Source organism: Phodopus roborovskii, unplaced genomic scaffold (assembly GCF_943737965.1).
Source record: "Phodopus roborovskii unplaced genomic scaffold, PHOROB, whole genome shotgun sequence".
NCBI classification, from domain to species: domain Eukaryota; kingdom Metazoa; phylum Chordata; class Mammalia; order Rodentia; family Cricetidae; genus Phodopus; species Phodopus roborovskii.
In genome coordinates this window covers 12,420,001-12,437,940 of record NW_026126525.1, presented here as the reverse complement: position 1 = coordinate 12,437,940, position 17,940 = coordinate 12,420,001, and the positions used below count along the sequence as shown (strand labels likewise).

Below are 17,940 nucleotides of genomic sequence, written 5' to 3'. Positions count from 1 at the left end.
TCTCTGTAGTTTCACCTCTCACTAACTGTTCTTGCTAACTAAAGTGTGTCACCAGATGTGTGTGTGTGTGTGTGTGTGTGTGTGTGTGTGTGTGTGTGTGTGTGTGTGGTTTATATATGGTGCCGCTCAGGCTACATGATTTAGGCAAGTTCCCTTTGCACTCACCAGCCAGCAATACAGACTTTCTATTTGGCTTTAAGAATGTCCATGCGTTCTCTGGTGGAATTGCCTTACAACACTAGAAGGAATGGAAGTATGGAAAAGAGGGAAGAGCGCAAGGAGAAAGGGAGGATGGGAAGGAGGAAGGATTAGACAGGAGCTAAGGATCACGTCTCTAGTCAGTGTTACACTGTCTCCTACAGCTCTAACACCCAAACCATTTGCTCTTTCCTCAAACATGAGACTAAAGGTCTAGGGATAATGTTTTTGTGAGTCTGAAGTATCTCACTTAACATTGCCCATGAAGTATAATACATCCAGGGTGTCAAAAGCTAAGCCAGTCAAGGGTAATATTTTTGCAAAATGTTGAAAGTCAATAACAGTAGAAATTTATTCTAACAATGATCAAAAAGGAGTGAAGTCGGTAAAAGGCATATTTTTTTCTCAGATTTTATCCCACTGGTACACTATAAAAGGATCAAGAGAAATCTCTGAAGGAACACGCTTTTGATATAAAGGCATAAATAAACGGTTACATGCAAGTTTCATCCCTGACCCCACTGACAAAGGTATGTTCCCTGCTATTATATAACATAGCATCATTCAGTTTCCTTCAACTCCAGATAGCTTAGTTACTTTACTTTCAAATTCAGGATAGTAGTTTCATTGGAGAGAAAAATTAGTTTTGGCTTTACTATGTAAAAGGTCTTAGCTTGGACTCCCTATAGTGAAAGGCAGTTAATAAGAGAAAAAAAAGTTTAAGAATATGCATAGACAATATAAATATATATATATATATATATATATATATATATATATATATATGAGATGAGTAACTCTCAAAGGGGAAGCTTTGGTTTAGGTTTAATTGAACAATTTGCTAATAATACTGATAGTTAATAATAATAATAATGGTGTTGGGGAAACAGCAAAGACTTAGGAAAGTGGTGTAAGGTTTGTTATACAGACTTAGCCCACTGCTCTTCTGCACCGACCAATGTGTCTAATAATTCAGTTATCCTCATTTCTCTTACCACTGAGACAGAGACACCCTTACAAATGAATGTTTCCTTTATAAATCCCACTCTACAGGAGAGTAACTCCCACTCTATCTTCAGGGCTTCTCCAATTTCTCCCTATTTCTCAAAGTAATTATAATGCCAAAGAGGTATATTTCGGCAGGGCACATTGCTGTGGAATAATTCTTCTGTACACCATGTGAATATACGTCACTATAATTGGTTTAGTAGACAAGCTGTTTGGCCAATAGCTGAACAGAATAATTAGACGGAAAAGCCAAGCTGAGAATGATGGGATGGGGAAGGGCAGAGTCAGAGGAGTCGCCAGTCAGATGGAGAATGAATCCGACACACAAAATGGGATAGGGGTAAAGGCACCAGCCTTGGGGCAGCATTAATAGAAATGGGTTAAGTTGTAAGAGGAGGTTGGTAAGAAGCCTGAGCTATTGGATAAGCATTTATGAGTAATCTTAAATCTCCGTGTTGGTTATTTGGGAGCGGGCAGTGGGCACCGGAAAACTCTGCCTACAGCATATTCTGGTCACCTACAGTATTGACCCCATAGAGTGCAAAGAAAGAAACACATGTGCACACAGACATACAAACACACACACACAACTTAGCAATTTTCCTAACACATAGCAGATGTCAATAAATGTTATTAGATATTATTTGTAACACAATAACCAAAAACCTTTATTGTTGTATGGTTTTTGATTCACCATTCTACAAATAGAAGCCTGCTGGTGGAAGAGACAATAAACCACTGAGACACATCTCACAACTCTTTCCCAGTAGACTTCCTCCTTTTTATCTGGTCATATGAGCAGATTAAGCTTCCGAGCTTTCTTCAAATTGGACATGGCCATTGACTTGCTTTAGCACATGGCTGAGAGTAACCAAACATAGTTATATAACTGAGTATGGGGTTCTGAAAATATTTGGAGAGGTAATTAATTCAAAGCCCCCAAAAACATTGTTTCTGATAGACCTTGACTGTGTTGAATCTAGAGACTTACTGCAGCCTTGGTTCTGAACACATAGCATGTCCATTTAGCACTGAGCATTCTGTCATACCACCTAATGCCAGTCCACACTGCCTGAAATACCATACTCAATACTATTGTAATCAAGAAATTCAGTTTTCTTACTGCAAACATAATTTTTCTTTTAAAGAAACATAATGGCTTAATTACAGAAAACAATGACTTTTAGTATTTTCCTACTGTTAATTCCTCAGTAGACAAGCAGCAAATTGTACATATTTGGCTTGTATTAGAATGTTTCCTTTTTAAATTGATGTTTAAGTTTCTGGATAATTTCATTAAAAATATCATTAAATGAGTTTTGGCTTGGGATTAGAACAGAATCTTCAGCAATGTTTCAAGTGGTCCTACACATCAAATGGTTCTGCCATTTTGTATGTGTTTATGTGAAGAGTGTTTTCACAGAGAGAAGGGTCACAGCAGAAGAGAAGGGGAGAGACAGGGAAATAAGGCAAGAGAAGGACTAAAATCTATCACCTAGGTGTGTGGCACTGTCAGAAAATAAATTAATTAAAAGGTACTGTTCTTGAAATGCTGGAGATGCTCTGTAACTTGCAAGAACCAGTGTTCAGTGACTGATTCTTTGCAGAAAAATAAACAAATATCTATGCTGTTTGTATGCAACATTACTTAAGCCAGCCTGTGCCGTAAAGAGTGCTCCATCCGTGTGTGGTTGCAGACCCCATGACAGTCAAAGCCATGGTGTCAAAATCCTTTACAGTCACACAGGTCAGGTAGACACCAGAAGGCCTATAGACCAGAAGGCTTCAGAGAAATGTTTAAGACCTCAAATTTGCCAGTTTCTCTGGTCAAGGATGCAGGAAAAGGAGGTTCTCTCCTTGCTCGAAGTATTTTTGCTTCATATCACAACAGGAATCAGTATATTTGTGAAGACAAAGGACTGCTACGAGGCCAGTATAATCTAATGGGGAAGCCCAACCAAGATCTGCAAGTGGTGATGGAGAAGTGAGGCACAGAATTGATTTGGCCACAGCTAAAGTGATGAACCATGGCTGAGAAAGAGAGGAGTCCCCGACATGGGAAAACGACACAGCAAAAAACAGAAAATCCATTCTTCAGATGGCACCAAGCTCTTCAAGTCCTTATGAAGGTTCCTTTACTCTTAGGACTCTCCACTCTGATTAGTGACTAGGTTGTCCACCAGGCTGAGGCTGCACCAAACTGAAGAGGGTGTGGCATGTAACAGGTATGAGAACTAGGCAAGTCTATGGTGTGTGGGGTGTGAAAGGTCAGTTTTGACCCCTCTTTGGAGAAGCCCTGATCTCTGGAGAGGCATTTAAGTACAAAGAATGAACACAGGGGGGCATCTGATTATTCTTTGCTAACTGTGAGGCCTTAAACTCATTTCCTACCCAAAAAATATAAGGATGCAGCACACCTGCCTGGGATATTTGTGAGGGGAAGTAAATGACTTAACTTGGGTTGTATATGAATGTACATTGTCCATTCCCTAACCTATTTCCATTTCTCAGGAAATGTCAATCATCATCATTATTGATATATGACAATATATTATTATATTGTGATTATAGGCCTGCTGTACAAAACATTTTGACAAGCTATTTTATATAGCACCCTCCTTAATTTCTCATACCTTCAGTTTCTCACTTGTGAGATAATAATTTTATGTCTCTCGGTTAGTAGAACATCTTTGGGACAGTAACTAGTCAGACACCTGGTTCAGTTACCCAGCAATCCTGTCACCAGACATTAGCATTTCTTCTATTATGAGACTGAATAGGGTAATCCAGGCATCAGGAAGTGCAGTGCCAGGTCAGGGCTGGTGAGGGTTTAATGTACACAAAGAGTTATTTGCAGAAATGAAGGCGAAGATCTTCATCCCATACTTGGCAAGAAGTGTGTTGATTCTCTGAGGTGACCTCTTGGTCACCTCTCTAAAGGTAGTAAGTTTCCATAAGCGAAACTGAGTCGTTTTCTGCAGGCAGGGACCCATTAGCACTCAGCTTTACCTTGGCCTCTAGAACAGTACAGGGCTCTCTGAGCTGCCAGCTGGATCCACTGAAAGCTCGCCCACTGTCCAGCAGAGGCCGCCCTGGGACGGGACTCCTGGGACCAGTGCGCGGGGGAGGGGGAAGGCCAGTGGGTGGCCCTGTCCTCGCAGGAGGGCCGGGTGGGAGGGGTTTGGCGATGGTGCGGGCGGGTCCTGGACTCGGGCTGCTGGGATGGAGCAGAAGTGCGCCTGGCGCCGCAGGGCACACAGCTGACTCTGCGCGCCACCTCCACTTCGCCTAGCGCTGCCAGACACCAAAGCTGCCACCGAAGCTGCCTGGACTGATCGCGCTGGGCGGTCAGCACCACCCGCTTTTCCGGCAACCCACCGGGCGGTAGAGAAGCCACCGGTGCCCTATATACTTGGTCAGCCCCAGGAAACTCTTCCCTAGCCAAGTCCAGCTCGGTACCGAGCGCCGGAGTAACATGGTGTGCAAGGCGCTCATCGCTCTCTGCATCTTCACCGCAGGTACTTGGCGCGCTCCGCGGACCAGCCAGGCGTGGGGAAGCGGGCACCAAGCTCCGGCTGAGTGTGTGTGTGTGTGTGTGTGTGTGTGTGTGTGTGTGTGTGTGTGTGTGTGTGTGTGTGTGTGTGTGTGTGTGTGTGTGTGTGTTTGGGGGCCGAGGGGGGGACGACACCAGAAAGTAAGTCAACACTGGAGGGTAGTGGGTCTGCAGGCGTGTGCGCACTTAGATTTAAGATGTGCGGTTTTGCCGGTCCTGGTGGGGGGTGGGGGAGAGATTGGATCTTTGCGGCGGCAGATTGTGCCCTGTGCCCTGTGCCCCCTACAAATTCAGTCTTTGTGAAACAGGTGGCCGGCTAGCTGGCACGTTAGAACACCAAACCTGCAAGGAGATGACTGTTTTCTACCGTTTCTCTTCTTCCCTGGGGCGGGGGGAGGGGGCAGATCTCAGAGCGCACCTGCCACAGTCCCAGACATCACTTCTTGCCATGGTTTGTTCTGCCATGGTAAACAGTCGGGGCAGGGGTATGATAAAGCCGCTACTAAGAGGGCTTCAGCATCATGTGCGCTCAGCTGGGCTGGTTAGAGCACCAGGACTTAGAGGTCTCTGGAACTCCTGAGTCTCTTTTTATTTAGGCTTAGAGATGATGAGGCACAAGGTCTCAGGGTCTGCGCCCCAGGCTGGAGTCAAGCTTGTGATCACTGTTATAAAGAACTGCAAATCTACTGTGGCCAAGAGCCTTCCAAAAAAAATGTGCTCCCTGAATGAAACTAGTAACTTGGGTAAAAAGTAGGGCACACACACACCCTTCTGCCTGTGCCCCATCCCCAAATATCACTCTCAGGTTCTATGCTGCCTCTGTGCGTGCCCCGATGGTCTAAGGACTACTAGCCAGCCACGACCTTGGGCAGAAAACCCAAGCCAGCACGCGGACTGCAAAGATGAAATCAGGCACCATCCTCTGGGATTGGGTATCTAGGTTTTTATCCAGAAAAAGTGAAGCCCAATAAAGGGCTAGGGATAAGGGACAAGGCTGTGGGGAAGAGAGGGAAGGCAGGGGGAGAGTAACCCAAGAGAGCAGCCTGGTCTGTTTGAGAAAGGATTCAAAGCCACTTACAAGCTGATTCAAGATTCAAGCTTTAGTTCAAGCATTTCCCCTTCCTGTATTGCTTGGGTTCCTGTAAATGTGCCTCCCACCCCCCCCCCCCACACCCAAAAGTAGTCACAACTCCTTGAGAAGAATCTGGAAGCTTCCCCGAGGCTCTGAGAATAGTTTTAAGGGAAAGTTCCCCAGCTTGGGCCAATAGTGTGCTATTTTCTCTGCAAGGTCTAGAGACCTGCCTGCAGATCTTTCCGGAACAGTCGGACAGCTTCCGTGGTAGTCCTCTTGGGAGAGGAGCGCTTATACCTTACAGTGTAATGGCCTTCCCAGCTGGATTGCCTCCAAAAGTAGTTCCCTGGTCCTCCAAGGAGAGATGAGCACCCGGAAGGGAACCCATTTAAGGAGCTTAAGAAGCCCGCATCTTAGATGGATAGATTTTGTTTGCTAAATTGATTTTGGTCCTTTATCCGTTTATTTATTATTTATTTGTGTGTTTAATATTTTCGAGCACTGGCAGCTGGCAAAACAAAAACACAAAAATGGGTTAATCCCCAGATAAGATGGTTTACTGATTGACTGGTGATTTGCTGGTGATGTATTGATTGATTTCAATGGTCTTACTGTTCAGCTGTGTTCTGCTTAGAGAAAAATACTGCCCATTGCCCTTCCCCTCCCCCAGAGGCAGGTGGCTGGTGTTTCAGAGACTGGTTGAGCAGCCCCACTCCTATGCCCTCCAGGCTTCTACTGGGATCAGGGCCATCAGGGTCATAGGCTCCAGAGGCCAAGGATGACATATTGCCTCTTTATCTTACTTGCCCATACAAGGCAGCTCTCTCTGCAGTTTGTGAATTTCAGTGAATCTTTCCATGGACAGTCTTTTAATAAAACTGCTTATCATAAATAGGCTGGAAAATAATGTCAGAATTATCATAAACACCTCATGAGAGTCTCTGAATTCTAAAATAAAAATTTTCAGATTGACATACTTTTCTAGAAGGTTCTGGATAATGGTAGGCATATTCCGGCAGCTTGTCCTGGAGCTTCTCTGGCAAGTCATTCACCAAAGGATGACTTTTTTTTTTTTCTTTTTTGTCCTGTTCTATTTCTCTCCATTTTTAGAGGTTTCAGAAAAACTTGAACTGAGCCAGAGACAGTGTCTGGCAGGACTTTAATGTTTAGGCTTAACAAATCCTCTTGATATATGCATAGTGTTTAACCCAGTGTATATTATGGTCACTTGAAAATATGTGTGCATTATCAGCAGCCTTGACAGGGGACAGCTCAACATTAGTCCCCTGAATTACCTTAGGTGGGATGTATAGGAGTACTACATGGGAGTTAAAATCCAGTCCTGAGTCTCCAAGGTTTGGCATAAGAACTATGCAGAGAGAGAAGACAGACCACTGATTGACTTCATTTTCTGACCCATGAGGCTCCTCATTTCTGTCCCTTAGAGTTGGGTAGACCCACCTGTTTCAAAAACCCCTCAGTGAGATATATAAGGTATATAGAAGCATTCAAATGGTCTTTTTTTAAACACTTAAGAAGACAAAAGGTTATGTATTATGTAAGAGGAGTCCATACATATGAGAAGCCAGTGATCTGGCTTCTCTTGCTCTGTCCTATCTACCCCAGGCCTGGATCAGGAGGAGTACAGTACACTCCATTCCCAGGCACCCTGGAACACTCATTGGCCCTCTAGTTGACAACACTAGAGCTAGAATTTCAGTCTGCCCACCAGCAAGACATCTATGTGTGCGTGTGTGCGTGCATGTGTTCTGGATCTCTCTCTCTCTCTCTCTCTCTCTGTGTGTGTGTGTGTGTGTGTGTGTGTATGCATGTGTTCTGGACCCATCAGCCCTCTTTTCTCTGAATAACTGACATCTGCCTCTGCTCTTTACCTGTACAAGTCCTCATGTGTGTCAGCTCAGTGACTGTATCACAAATATACTGCAAAATCACCATCTTTTCCCAGCAAGGTGTATTGGAGTAATAAGGGAGAGTTAACCACATTCCTTTCACCTGAAATCTATGGTCACAGTGAAAGACATGATATCTTCCTTTGTATGAAGAGACCTGAAAACTGCAAGCTCTTTATATTGTCCTCTGCTGCATATACAGAGGCAACGCTTCTACGAGATGCAGGTAGATTCTGTAGCCTATTTACAGTACCTAATGACTACCCTGCATTTTCTCATATTTAAAATATGAGAATGCTAACTGACAAAGCATACCTACAAGTAGACAGTACTGGGGACCTGGAAAATGCTTGGTACTGTTAGCTCTCACTGCTCTTAATAAAGATGACTATAAACCTTAATAAAGATGACTATATCCAGCCCTGAACTGGATATAGTCCACCTCCCCAAATGCAGAGCCATTTTGTTTGCATTTAGACTCTTCAGATCACAGACTGAAACTGACATGCCAAGGCTGACGACCCTTCCAGCAAACTCAGTATGCAAATTAGGAAGACAGTCCACTGAGCCACGAAATGCCTAATTTAAAAGGTGAAGAATGGAATGTGTTGGTTCAGATGTAGCACAATGATCAGGAAAAAAAGCGGGGGGGAAGGGGTCAGTTACAATTAAAGTAAAATCAAGTCCTCACCAAGGACTTTTGCAAACTGATGAATTTAGAAAGCCCAAGTCAGCTACATCTAAAAGGTCAGATCCCCCAGAGCAACACATTTGGGGATAATTTGGAGTAAATGAGCCATTTTATCTGATGGTTCTGAGTGACTTTCTCCAGAACCCAGAGTCCTCAATAATGGCCAGATCTCTAATTGAACCTCAGCACTTGGACCCGCTCTAATTGCATTAGTGTTTTTATGAAGAAAATACTGGTGAAGTATTTATACTAACACAACTTTCTAAAGCAATAATTTTCTCTGAGGGATGGGGGGAGCATAGCACCTACAAAAACAGAATGGCATTTCAAAAAAAAAAAAAATGTTTATCACCTCAGTGGGACCAGAGCAGTTGAACTACGTTCCTCCTTTTAAGAGTATCTGTCGAGAAATCAGTGTGTAGGAGTCAACTATTTGCCTTGCTTGTGAGATATCACGTGGAAAGTTAATGTTTCCTGTAGAAAACAATGCTAGCTCTAAGAAGTAGACAAGTCATGTCTGCTTCACCCTGTAGTTGCTTTCTCACGGGATATGTGGGGTCAATAGGTTATCACCCGGTTAATGTGCAAACAGCATGACTACAAAGCCAAACTCACAGTGTATGCGGTTTATTACATCCTAAATTATTTAAATGACAGGATCTGATGTAACATTTTTCCATCACATGCACCTTTAAATCTTCCTCATAATCTGTTATACCAGCACAGCCCATTTCTTTCAATTATGTGTTTCTAACATTGTTTGCAGATCTTGAAAACTTTGTCATTTTTGTAAGTAATAAGAATGATGAAGCGATGTAGACAAGTATAGGATTCTGTCCATGGATACTTTCATTAGGTGTAGGTATAGTGTCGGTAGAAAGCATATTATGTTAGTTTTCCTTTGCCCCACATAGCCTCGTTTAGCAAATAAAAACTCAGGCAGTCCAGTCACATTTGAATTTCAAGAAAATAGTGTTTCTAAATATATATTGTATAATATTAAACTTTGAGTTTACCAGGAAGTACTGTATTTTATCTGGCAACTCTATTTTGGCCTTTTGTCTTCAGACCACCTATGCAATGCTCCTGCTGTAGGATGACCTTCAGTTTGAACCTTGTTTCATGGGGCCTTGGCTAACCAGCACTGCTTCAGAAAGAGTCTTTTTGTGGGAAAAACATGGAGATTTTACAACAGCTCTCTTGGTTAAAAACTGCATAGAGGGATTAGAAAGATGGCTCAGCGGTTAAGGGCACTCTCTGCTCTTCCAGGGGAACTGGTTCAATTCTCAGTCATTCACGTTACAGCTCACAACTGTCAGTAACTCCGGTTGCAGGGATCCCATACCCTCGCACAGACATATGTGCAGGCAAAATATCAGTGCACATAACATAAAAATAAATAAATCATTGAAAAAAAGAATTGCAAAGATTAGGACACAGGGGCAGTTTGCACTTCAGTGAGATATTTTGATTCTGTTTCCGTACCAATCAACTGTGTATGGTTTTGGGTTTCTGACCAACAGGTGGCATTTCCATGGCTTCTTTGACTGGTCTTAATGAACCTTTCTGACCCTCCCCTAAAAAGAAATAGTATACTTCTAATAGTAGCAATGTTTTGGCCTAGAGCTAGATTTAGAAGTGTCTGGAAAATAGCTGGCAGCTGATTTAAACGGCACATTATAGAATAGCTTTGGATTTCAGCACCCATTTTCTTGCCAAGATCTCAAGACATCTTACAAATATTAATTATATAAGTTTTATATAATTCCTGCTGGATAGATTTATGGGTATCATTTAAAAAGCTGTAGCTATATAGACCCTGAGGCAACACACATTAGGCAGAATCTTAAGGCAGATATTAAAAAGTCTTCTAAACTATTTAACTTTGGAAGAAATTTATTCTCAGGGAAAAATCTGTAAATAGCTAACTATTAAGTAAGGGAAATTGTGGGAAGTTACCAGGTATGATATTTAGAAAACACATCTATTTGATATGAATGGTACAATGGAATAAGACCTCTTCTCTCATTCCAAACTCTGGTTTTCTTTTCCATAAGCAAGTAAAGGTAGACATAATGTTCAATATGGGTGTAGAACATGAAAGAAATTAAGTAGGAGAGGGAATGCTTTTTTTTTCTGCCTGTGGTTATAAATTTGTGCTTACCATTGGTTAGATCATGCTGCATTTCCTAATATATAATTAATAAAATATATATTATTCTTTACATTTGTGATAGCCTTCCTCACTTTGTGTAGTCCCAAAGCATAACCTCATCACTGTGTTGAGTTACCCATCACTGCATCCCTGATGGAAAACTACGGTGCTGTCTGAGATCTTAATCCACTCATTTGATTATAATTGGGGACCTAATGAACAAGGGTCTATTTCTCAGAAATTCTAGAGGTTGTTGAGTCTGTGATCAAGGTGCTTGTGGGCTCTGCATCCTGAGTGTGTACTTTCTCTTTAGTGAATGGAGTCTTCCTTTGCGTAGGGACTTATGATTTTTAACACACAAATTGGAGGTGGGGTGGACTGGAAGACCAGAGAGATGGATCAGTAAGTAAAATCTTTATCATGCAAGTGTGAGAGCTTAGGTTCAAATTCTTGGAACCCAGATGCAGAGACAGGTCTGTAACAGAGAGAAGGGGTTAAGATGGAGAATGTGAGGGGCCTCTATGCCACTAACTTGTCAGACAGTCATTACAAAGTCTGGGCAACTGAGGACCTCTTTCTCAGCCTTGTAAGGAGCCAAGGTTTTGGTGTGTAGAAAGCATGTCTGTCATGGTTGTTCTCATGTCAATGTACCCATGAGAGGCAGCAACAAAGCATGCCAAATAAGAAGGAACCTGGTTGTTTTGACTTAAAAATCACAGTGTTGATGGAGGTGATACTTAGAGGAAAGCCCCCAAATTCTCCTTCTTTGAAGCACTGATCAAATATATCTGAGCAGAGACAAAGGATACACTTTCAATAACGAATGATCATTCATTGTTTATATTTCATGAAATACTTTTGAGGAAATGTAATGTGGAATTACATATGGAAACAGGGTAAGTGTGGTGTTAATGGAAACAGAAGTGAGAAGTGTTATTCAAAATTTCATTAGATGACTTGGGTGTAGCAAGGGGCACAGAGCTGAAGGAAAGCAAGGAGATTACGGGATGTCTGAATGAAAGAATAGATAATGGAAATTTAGAACTACTAAAGCCTTCTTTTTCTCAACATTCTCTGTTTAGGCCTTCAAGACACTGTCCTCCACTTTCCTTTAAATATTATGCCAAGTCCACGCACAGTCTGTCACTTCCATTGCTCTGGTCCTGTGAAAAGCCACTGCCATCTTTTTCCTGGAGTACTGTAATGGCCTGTCAGATGACAGTCCCTAGTCTGTTCTTCCTGAGATCCTCTTTGTACAGGGAACCATCATTCAGTCTGTTGGAAGGGGGGGGGGGGAAGGTGATGTGTCACTGTCACTGCTATGTGCTAAGTCCTAACCCCATTACACTCAACTGAAGGTCAAATACTTAAAGAGACAGTCAAGATCTGCCCAAGGTGTCCATTAGCGCTTGGCCTGGGTGTCTTCTCCAGAGTCCACTTGCCCACTTTGTCCCAGCCACCCTTCCTTTCTTACAGCAAGCCATGGTTGGCTCCTCTGTCTGAAGCAGACTTTCTTCAAGGATTCACAGAGGGAATTTTCTAACCTTCTCTAAACTTTTCTGAAACTGCCCCAGATACTTAAAATAATAGGAAAGAGAGAGAGAGAGAGACAGAGACAGAGACAGAGACAGAGAGAGTGGTTTCTTTTGACTCAGTCGGGGAGGTTTTAATTCCCAAGCATTGGCTGACTACTTTGGGCCTGTTCTGGGACAGTATGTCGTGGTAGGAACACTGGGTGGCATAAACTTGTTTACCCTCTGAGCACAGGAGAACAAGAAGAAGAGAACACTGTCCCACAGTCCCCTTGGAAGGCTTTCCTCCAATGGTCTAAAAGCTGCCACTAGACCACTTCTTACAGGTCTCACCAATCCTCACCAGCAAGGAATTGGGAACTAAATCTTTATAAAGTGAACCATTGGGAGACATGGCAGAGCCAGAAGGTAGCACATTTGCCTAACTGCCACCTTCTCAATAAACCCGACCATGACCAACATGTTAAAATTACAGTACAGTCTCACTGGCAAGTCTGTGTCCCTGGTACACTTGAGTCTGGCCTGTGCTTTCTTCACTGGGTCCCTTTATCCCCCATAGCTACATCTCTCTACAGTACAGTTTCACAGGGGTTTTATCTCTCCTTGCTTGTTTCAGCAAAACTCAGTTGACAGAATATTTGTGGCACATGATGGGTGCTCAAAACATATTTGCAGGATTGACAAAATACATTGCTGGGAATTTTCCATAGGTCATCCATAAATGAGATGTTGCAAACTTGCTGACCATCAGGTGTTCATGTCTAGTGGAGTGCTTACACATAGTGTTTTATAGGAACAGTGGTGAGACCTTTGGTCCTCCCTTTACAGGAAATGTACTAACAAACAAAAACCCTGTCTAAGCTTTAGTATCAGCTATTTTATATGGGATTCTGGAACTCTTCTTCTAAACCATAGTGCTCCTGGTCATGAACGTCATTTTAGAGTGGTTGACCCTTCTTGACTGTGTGGCCAATTAAGAAAATGCCACCTCTGAGCTTAGCTAGGGTGGACAAGGATAAGATGGGGAGCCACAATTTGAACCATTTTGAGAATTTTCTCAACGACCAAAACTAGCTTTGTCACGAAACACGGTTTGAGTCTAAAGGAAATACAACTGGCAATTCCCCAGTAAAGCCTGAAAAAGGTAAATTCAGACACTGAGTATTGAAGGTGTTAGTCACTAACATACTCAAGGAGACAATGGAGGATTTTCTTGGCCTTAGGGACCTTCATTATAGCATTCTTAATGAGTCCAAAACATGAGATATATTTTAGTTCAAGCAACAGCTAGAGATGATTCTGAAGTTCTGGCTAAAATCAAGCCTGTATCCTAGAATAGAGAGGAAGGACAGAAGTATACTTTTATTTATCCTTCAAGTAGATCCACTTCTTGACACAGTTAGTGTTTAATTTACCCAGCATAGCACATGCCTCATCTTTATCATAAATTGCCCACCCCCTCAGAAAAATCTGATACTTTCCTTCCTATTCAAAACAGGAATGATTGTTTATGTGGTAGCTTCCAAGAATAGCATGATCTTGAGAACATACTAATCTTGATGATGTCAATGTGCAGAAGCAACTTATAAGTGAAGAAAAGATGATGCTTATTATTTAAAACATTAGACTTATTTATTCCATGAGTTCTGTTTGTCCACCCCTGTAAAGGCAAACTCGCTGCCATCCACATTCAGTGACCTTGACTGTGGACAGACATGAATCAAATTCAGGTGACCATGGGCTTGCACCGCAGGGCCTGTAAAAGGGGTATGTGGTGTTGAGACTGTGGTGTTGCAATAGAGCAATACTGAGATGAGAAGCAGGGCCTAATATCTTAATGGAAGAAAAAAGAGCATACAGCAAGAAGAGAAGGTTGGGGGGACCCCAAATCTCAAAATCAAGTGTGGCTGCAAATGGAGCATTGTTCTGTCATTCTGAGAGTAGGCCTGGTTGGCGAAGTCACCCTGCATTCAGCATTCATACTGAGCAGGATTAGTAACTGCTTTACAGAGTGGATGGCTACTGTGCAAATATGGCTACAGTTTATAGTCACCAATATATGGGAAAAGAAAGCTACAGGGTAGTGTCTGCCTGCATTAAAGGGGGTTGGAAGGATAAAGTGAGTCTCTCTCCCCCCTCACTTCTGTGAAGTGTTCAGTAACATATGAATATTTCAAACCAACCTTTTGCAACAGTTCATGAGGCTACAGTAACTTCCAGACAGCTTTGCAATTTTCAGCCTATTGACTTTAAAGTTATTCTGACAGAACCTCAAAACTGAAATCATGGAGAAGCAAGTTTCCTCAGAAAGGTTTACTGGGCAGCACTGATGTAATGGACAAAGGTTCTAGAAAAAAAATGACAATATAATAATGCTATATTTTCTAAAACTTGGGTGCTGTATATATAAGGCATTGATTAGGTCCACCATCTTGGATCATTTTTAAGGGGCTCTGATCAGATCAACTTATGGCATAATGTTGTAAACCTCTTCCAAAACCTAAACTCTTTCCAGCATTTGTTACTATGAGATCTTCTTTCTTAACACATCCCAAGTTTCTCAAAATGAAAGTTGTCAGCTTAGATATCAAATGAGAAAAATAGCCTTCAAAAGACTATATTATTTCTTTCCTTTGGCAACATTCAATATATGATATCATCTTTTCAACAAGGTAATCAATAGAATGTGGTTTAGGAAGATGCTGGAGGAGCCATTATTAATCCTCTGCAGCATTTTCAGAGAATAATGCAAGTGTTCTGGGGACATTGCTGGACAAGAAGACAGAGCAAGGAGAACCTGAGTTCTGACTCCAGCCAACTCCTTCCATTGTGACAAAACTGTGCACATTGCTGGGGACCAGCTTGTTAACACTTTTAGCTTTACTGGGTACCACATATTACTCTGTTTGTTTCCTCTACATCATCATCTGATCCTCCAGTTGCCTTGTGAGGGATGCAATACTGTTCCCAATTTACAGTTGAGGTCGCAGGGCTTCAAAAGTTAAGTAATAAGCTATTCACCTGCAGTTGATAAGCAACTGAGCTAAGATTTGCGCCTCCGACTTTCATCTTTACTCATTTGTTCCCTCACTACCTTGAACTGCCAAGATAGCTGCTAAGTCATTTCATGTTCCCAACTTTGATTCTCATCTCTGTCCCATGTGTTACAACTGTGGTTGGGAACCTGCCATGCATCAATCTTTCCTTAAGCTGTGACACTGAAGCGGACACCTTCCTCTCACAGGACCCATTTAGGCCAGAATAGATTGCCCATACACATAATAAGAAAGGCAAATTAACCTAAACCTGCTTACGACTCTCCCAGGTGTGCATGTCGTGGGGTCTAGGTTCCATTTTCACTAGCAGAGTAACAGCTCCTTGTGGAGGTAGCTAATACTGGGTAGGTCAGATTAGATGCCTGAAGAATTTTGTTAGACCAGAAAGTAAAGACCTTCTCATGATGTCAGAGGACTCAAAGATGCTTAATGAAACTCTAACTGGCCCAAGATGATGCAATTTGATTGCCAATGAGAATAATAATTAGAATAGACTGAAACTTACTAAATGTGTTAGTGAGCACAAAATTATTTTGAAACCAGGACAGTGAAATAACACAGATGTTATTGATCTTCACTAAAAGATGCTAATAAACCAACAAATTATTTTTTGAAATATAATACACAACTACAGAGAATCAGGTGATTTCTAGATCTCACTGCCTTTACATTGTGAGTGTACACTGTATGATGGACCATTTGATGAAAAGCCGATTGGTTGTCTCTATAGAAGTATTGCAGCTAGGAAGTCCAGAAGGTGCAACAGAAACTGTTACCTTCATGCACAGACTCATTAATTAGTAGCTTTTGATCAGTGTCTGCCTACATCTCGAAGTGTGGCATAACAATAACCACACCATCCCTTTTGATGCAGTCCTGCCACATTCAAAGGAAACTGACATCCCATTGAGCTTCTTCAACCTACTGGGGAGGTGATAGTGAATCCCATGGGAATGAAGACAGAAATTTCCAGCAAACAGGCAAGTCAATAGGATCAACAGCCTGGTTTCTTCAGTAAATAGGTTATAAGAAATAAAAGAAAGAGGCTGAGAGAAAGATGTGCAGAAGAAGGACAAATCTGTAGACTACAAGGAGACTTGAGAACAAAGCAACCAATCCCAACTACACAACTTATCCAGGTTTTGAACCAAGCCAAAACTCTTAAATTAAATGATGACATTTAAGACACATTTGTGAATGAGAACATTGACATGCTCTTTAATGGGGCTAAGTTTTTCTTTGTTTTAACCATGATAATCACATACATATTATTTTACAACAATCTCATCCTTTAGAGACCCTTATCATTATACTTATACACACGTTATCATTGCTAGGATTTTCTTCAAAATAAAATGGGAGCAGGAAAATAGATTGCATTATTATATGAAGTAGCGGTTTTCAGTTAGTAACTGTTAAGTAAAGGGGACAAAGGAATTAGTTACACTCTTCCATTTAGTAGACAATTAAATTTTTGTTATAGAAAGTTTTTAAAACGGAGATCATCATAACCCAGAGCCCTTGTCCAATTGACAATCACTCGCAAATGAAAAATTAGTTTTCTCTGATGGAGTCTCACTGTGTATGAACCATACTGATGGACAGATCCCATGCCCAGCAGTAGATAGTCAACACAAAATGAATTCAATAGTACTCAATGGTAATTTTTGGAGATTTACTTTGTCTCATTTGGGAGAGGGGCATTTTGTTTTTTATGGGATTTTTAGTTTGTTTGTTTTTGTTTTTTCCCATATAGGTCTTTTGCTTATATATTATGGTTTCCAGTTTTGTGTCTTTATGGGATTACTGTGTGTTGGAGTATATGTGTCTCTGTGTCTGTATGTGTTGGTTGTGCTTTTTATTTGTTTGTTTGTTTTGCCTTATTCTGGTTAGTTTGTTTTAGTTACCTGTTTGTTTTCTAATAATAGAGAGAGACAAAAAGAGTGTGGATTTGGGTGGGTGGGGAGGTGGAGAGGATCTCAGAAGAACTATGATGTAGTAGGGACTCATCAGAATATATTGTATGAAAAAAATTATTTTCAGTAAAAATTAAAATAATTTTTAAAAGGCTTTTAGAAATGAAGTTTACCAGACCTCACTGAGTATAGAGGTATGACCCAGCCCATTTAAACAAGTGCCTTGGACAAGGCGTTATGGGTAATCACGTCATAAGAGGCTATAGAAATACATGCATCATCCTTGGTAAATCAGCCTCAAGAAAGGAAGGCCTGCTATGTCCCTTCAGGACACTTTGGCTTTGCTAAGTGCCCCTTTCTCACTCCTGTACACTATTCTCCACTGTTTTCTGCTAACCCAAATCCTCCAGCTTGCAAGCTTTGATTTGAGTTATTTGGGAGTGTGAGCCTCTAGAGAGAAGGGGGCATGTCTTAACTTCACACCCCTCCATCCCATGCATGAACCCATGAGGCAAATGCTCTCTGCCTGTCAAATTGAACTAAAGAAACTGAAGTCTAGAGATGTGGAGTCCAAGGTCTCACAGCTCGCTGATGGCCCAATGTAAATGTTTTCATGTAAACATTAAGTTCCTTGGCTTCAAGGAACCCAAAACCCATTCAACCTTGCCCTTTTCTCCTTAAGAGGTAAGGCTTGAAGGCTTAGTCAGTTAGGGAAGTGACATATTAACACAGAACAACAGAGAGATACTATCTACTGCCACTCGCAGGAATGTAGATGAGCACAGAGCTCTGCAGAACTTACATTGGGAAAAATAATATCTTCATAGAGGAAAACAGCCAGGGATACAC

The 17,940-nt window shown here is 41.7% G+C and overlaps 1 protein-coding gene across 1 annotated transcript in view; it reads left to right on the top strand.

Annotated features, from left to right (window-relative positions):
• The first annotated feature begins 4,597 nt into the window (after window positions 1-4,597).
• The window catches only part of Parm1 (prostate androgen-regulated mucin-like protein 1), a 94,984-nt gene continuing 81,641 nt past the window's right edge, over window positions 4,598-17,940 (top strand). Inside the window, exon 1 of the mRNA XM_051198260.1 lies at window positions 4,598-4,724. Within this exon, the coding sequence (XP_051054217.1) occupies window positions 4,682-4,724 (43 nt within the window). The 5' untranslated portion in view covers window positions 4,598-4,681. The remainder of the gene's footprint in view (window positions 4,725-17,940) is intronic.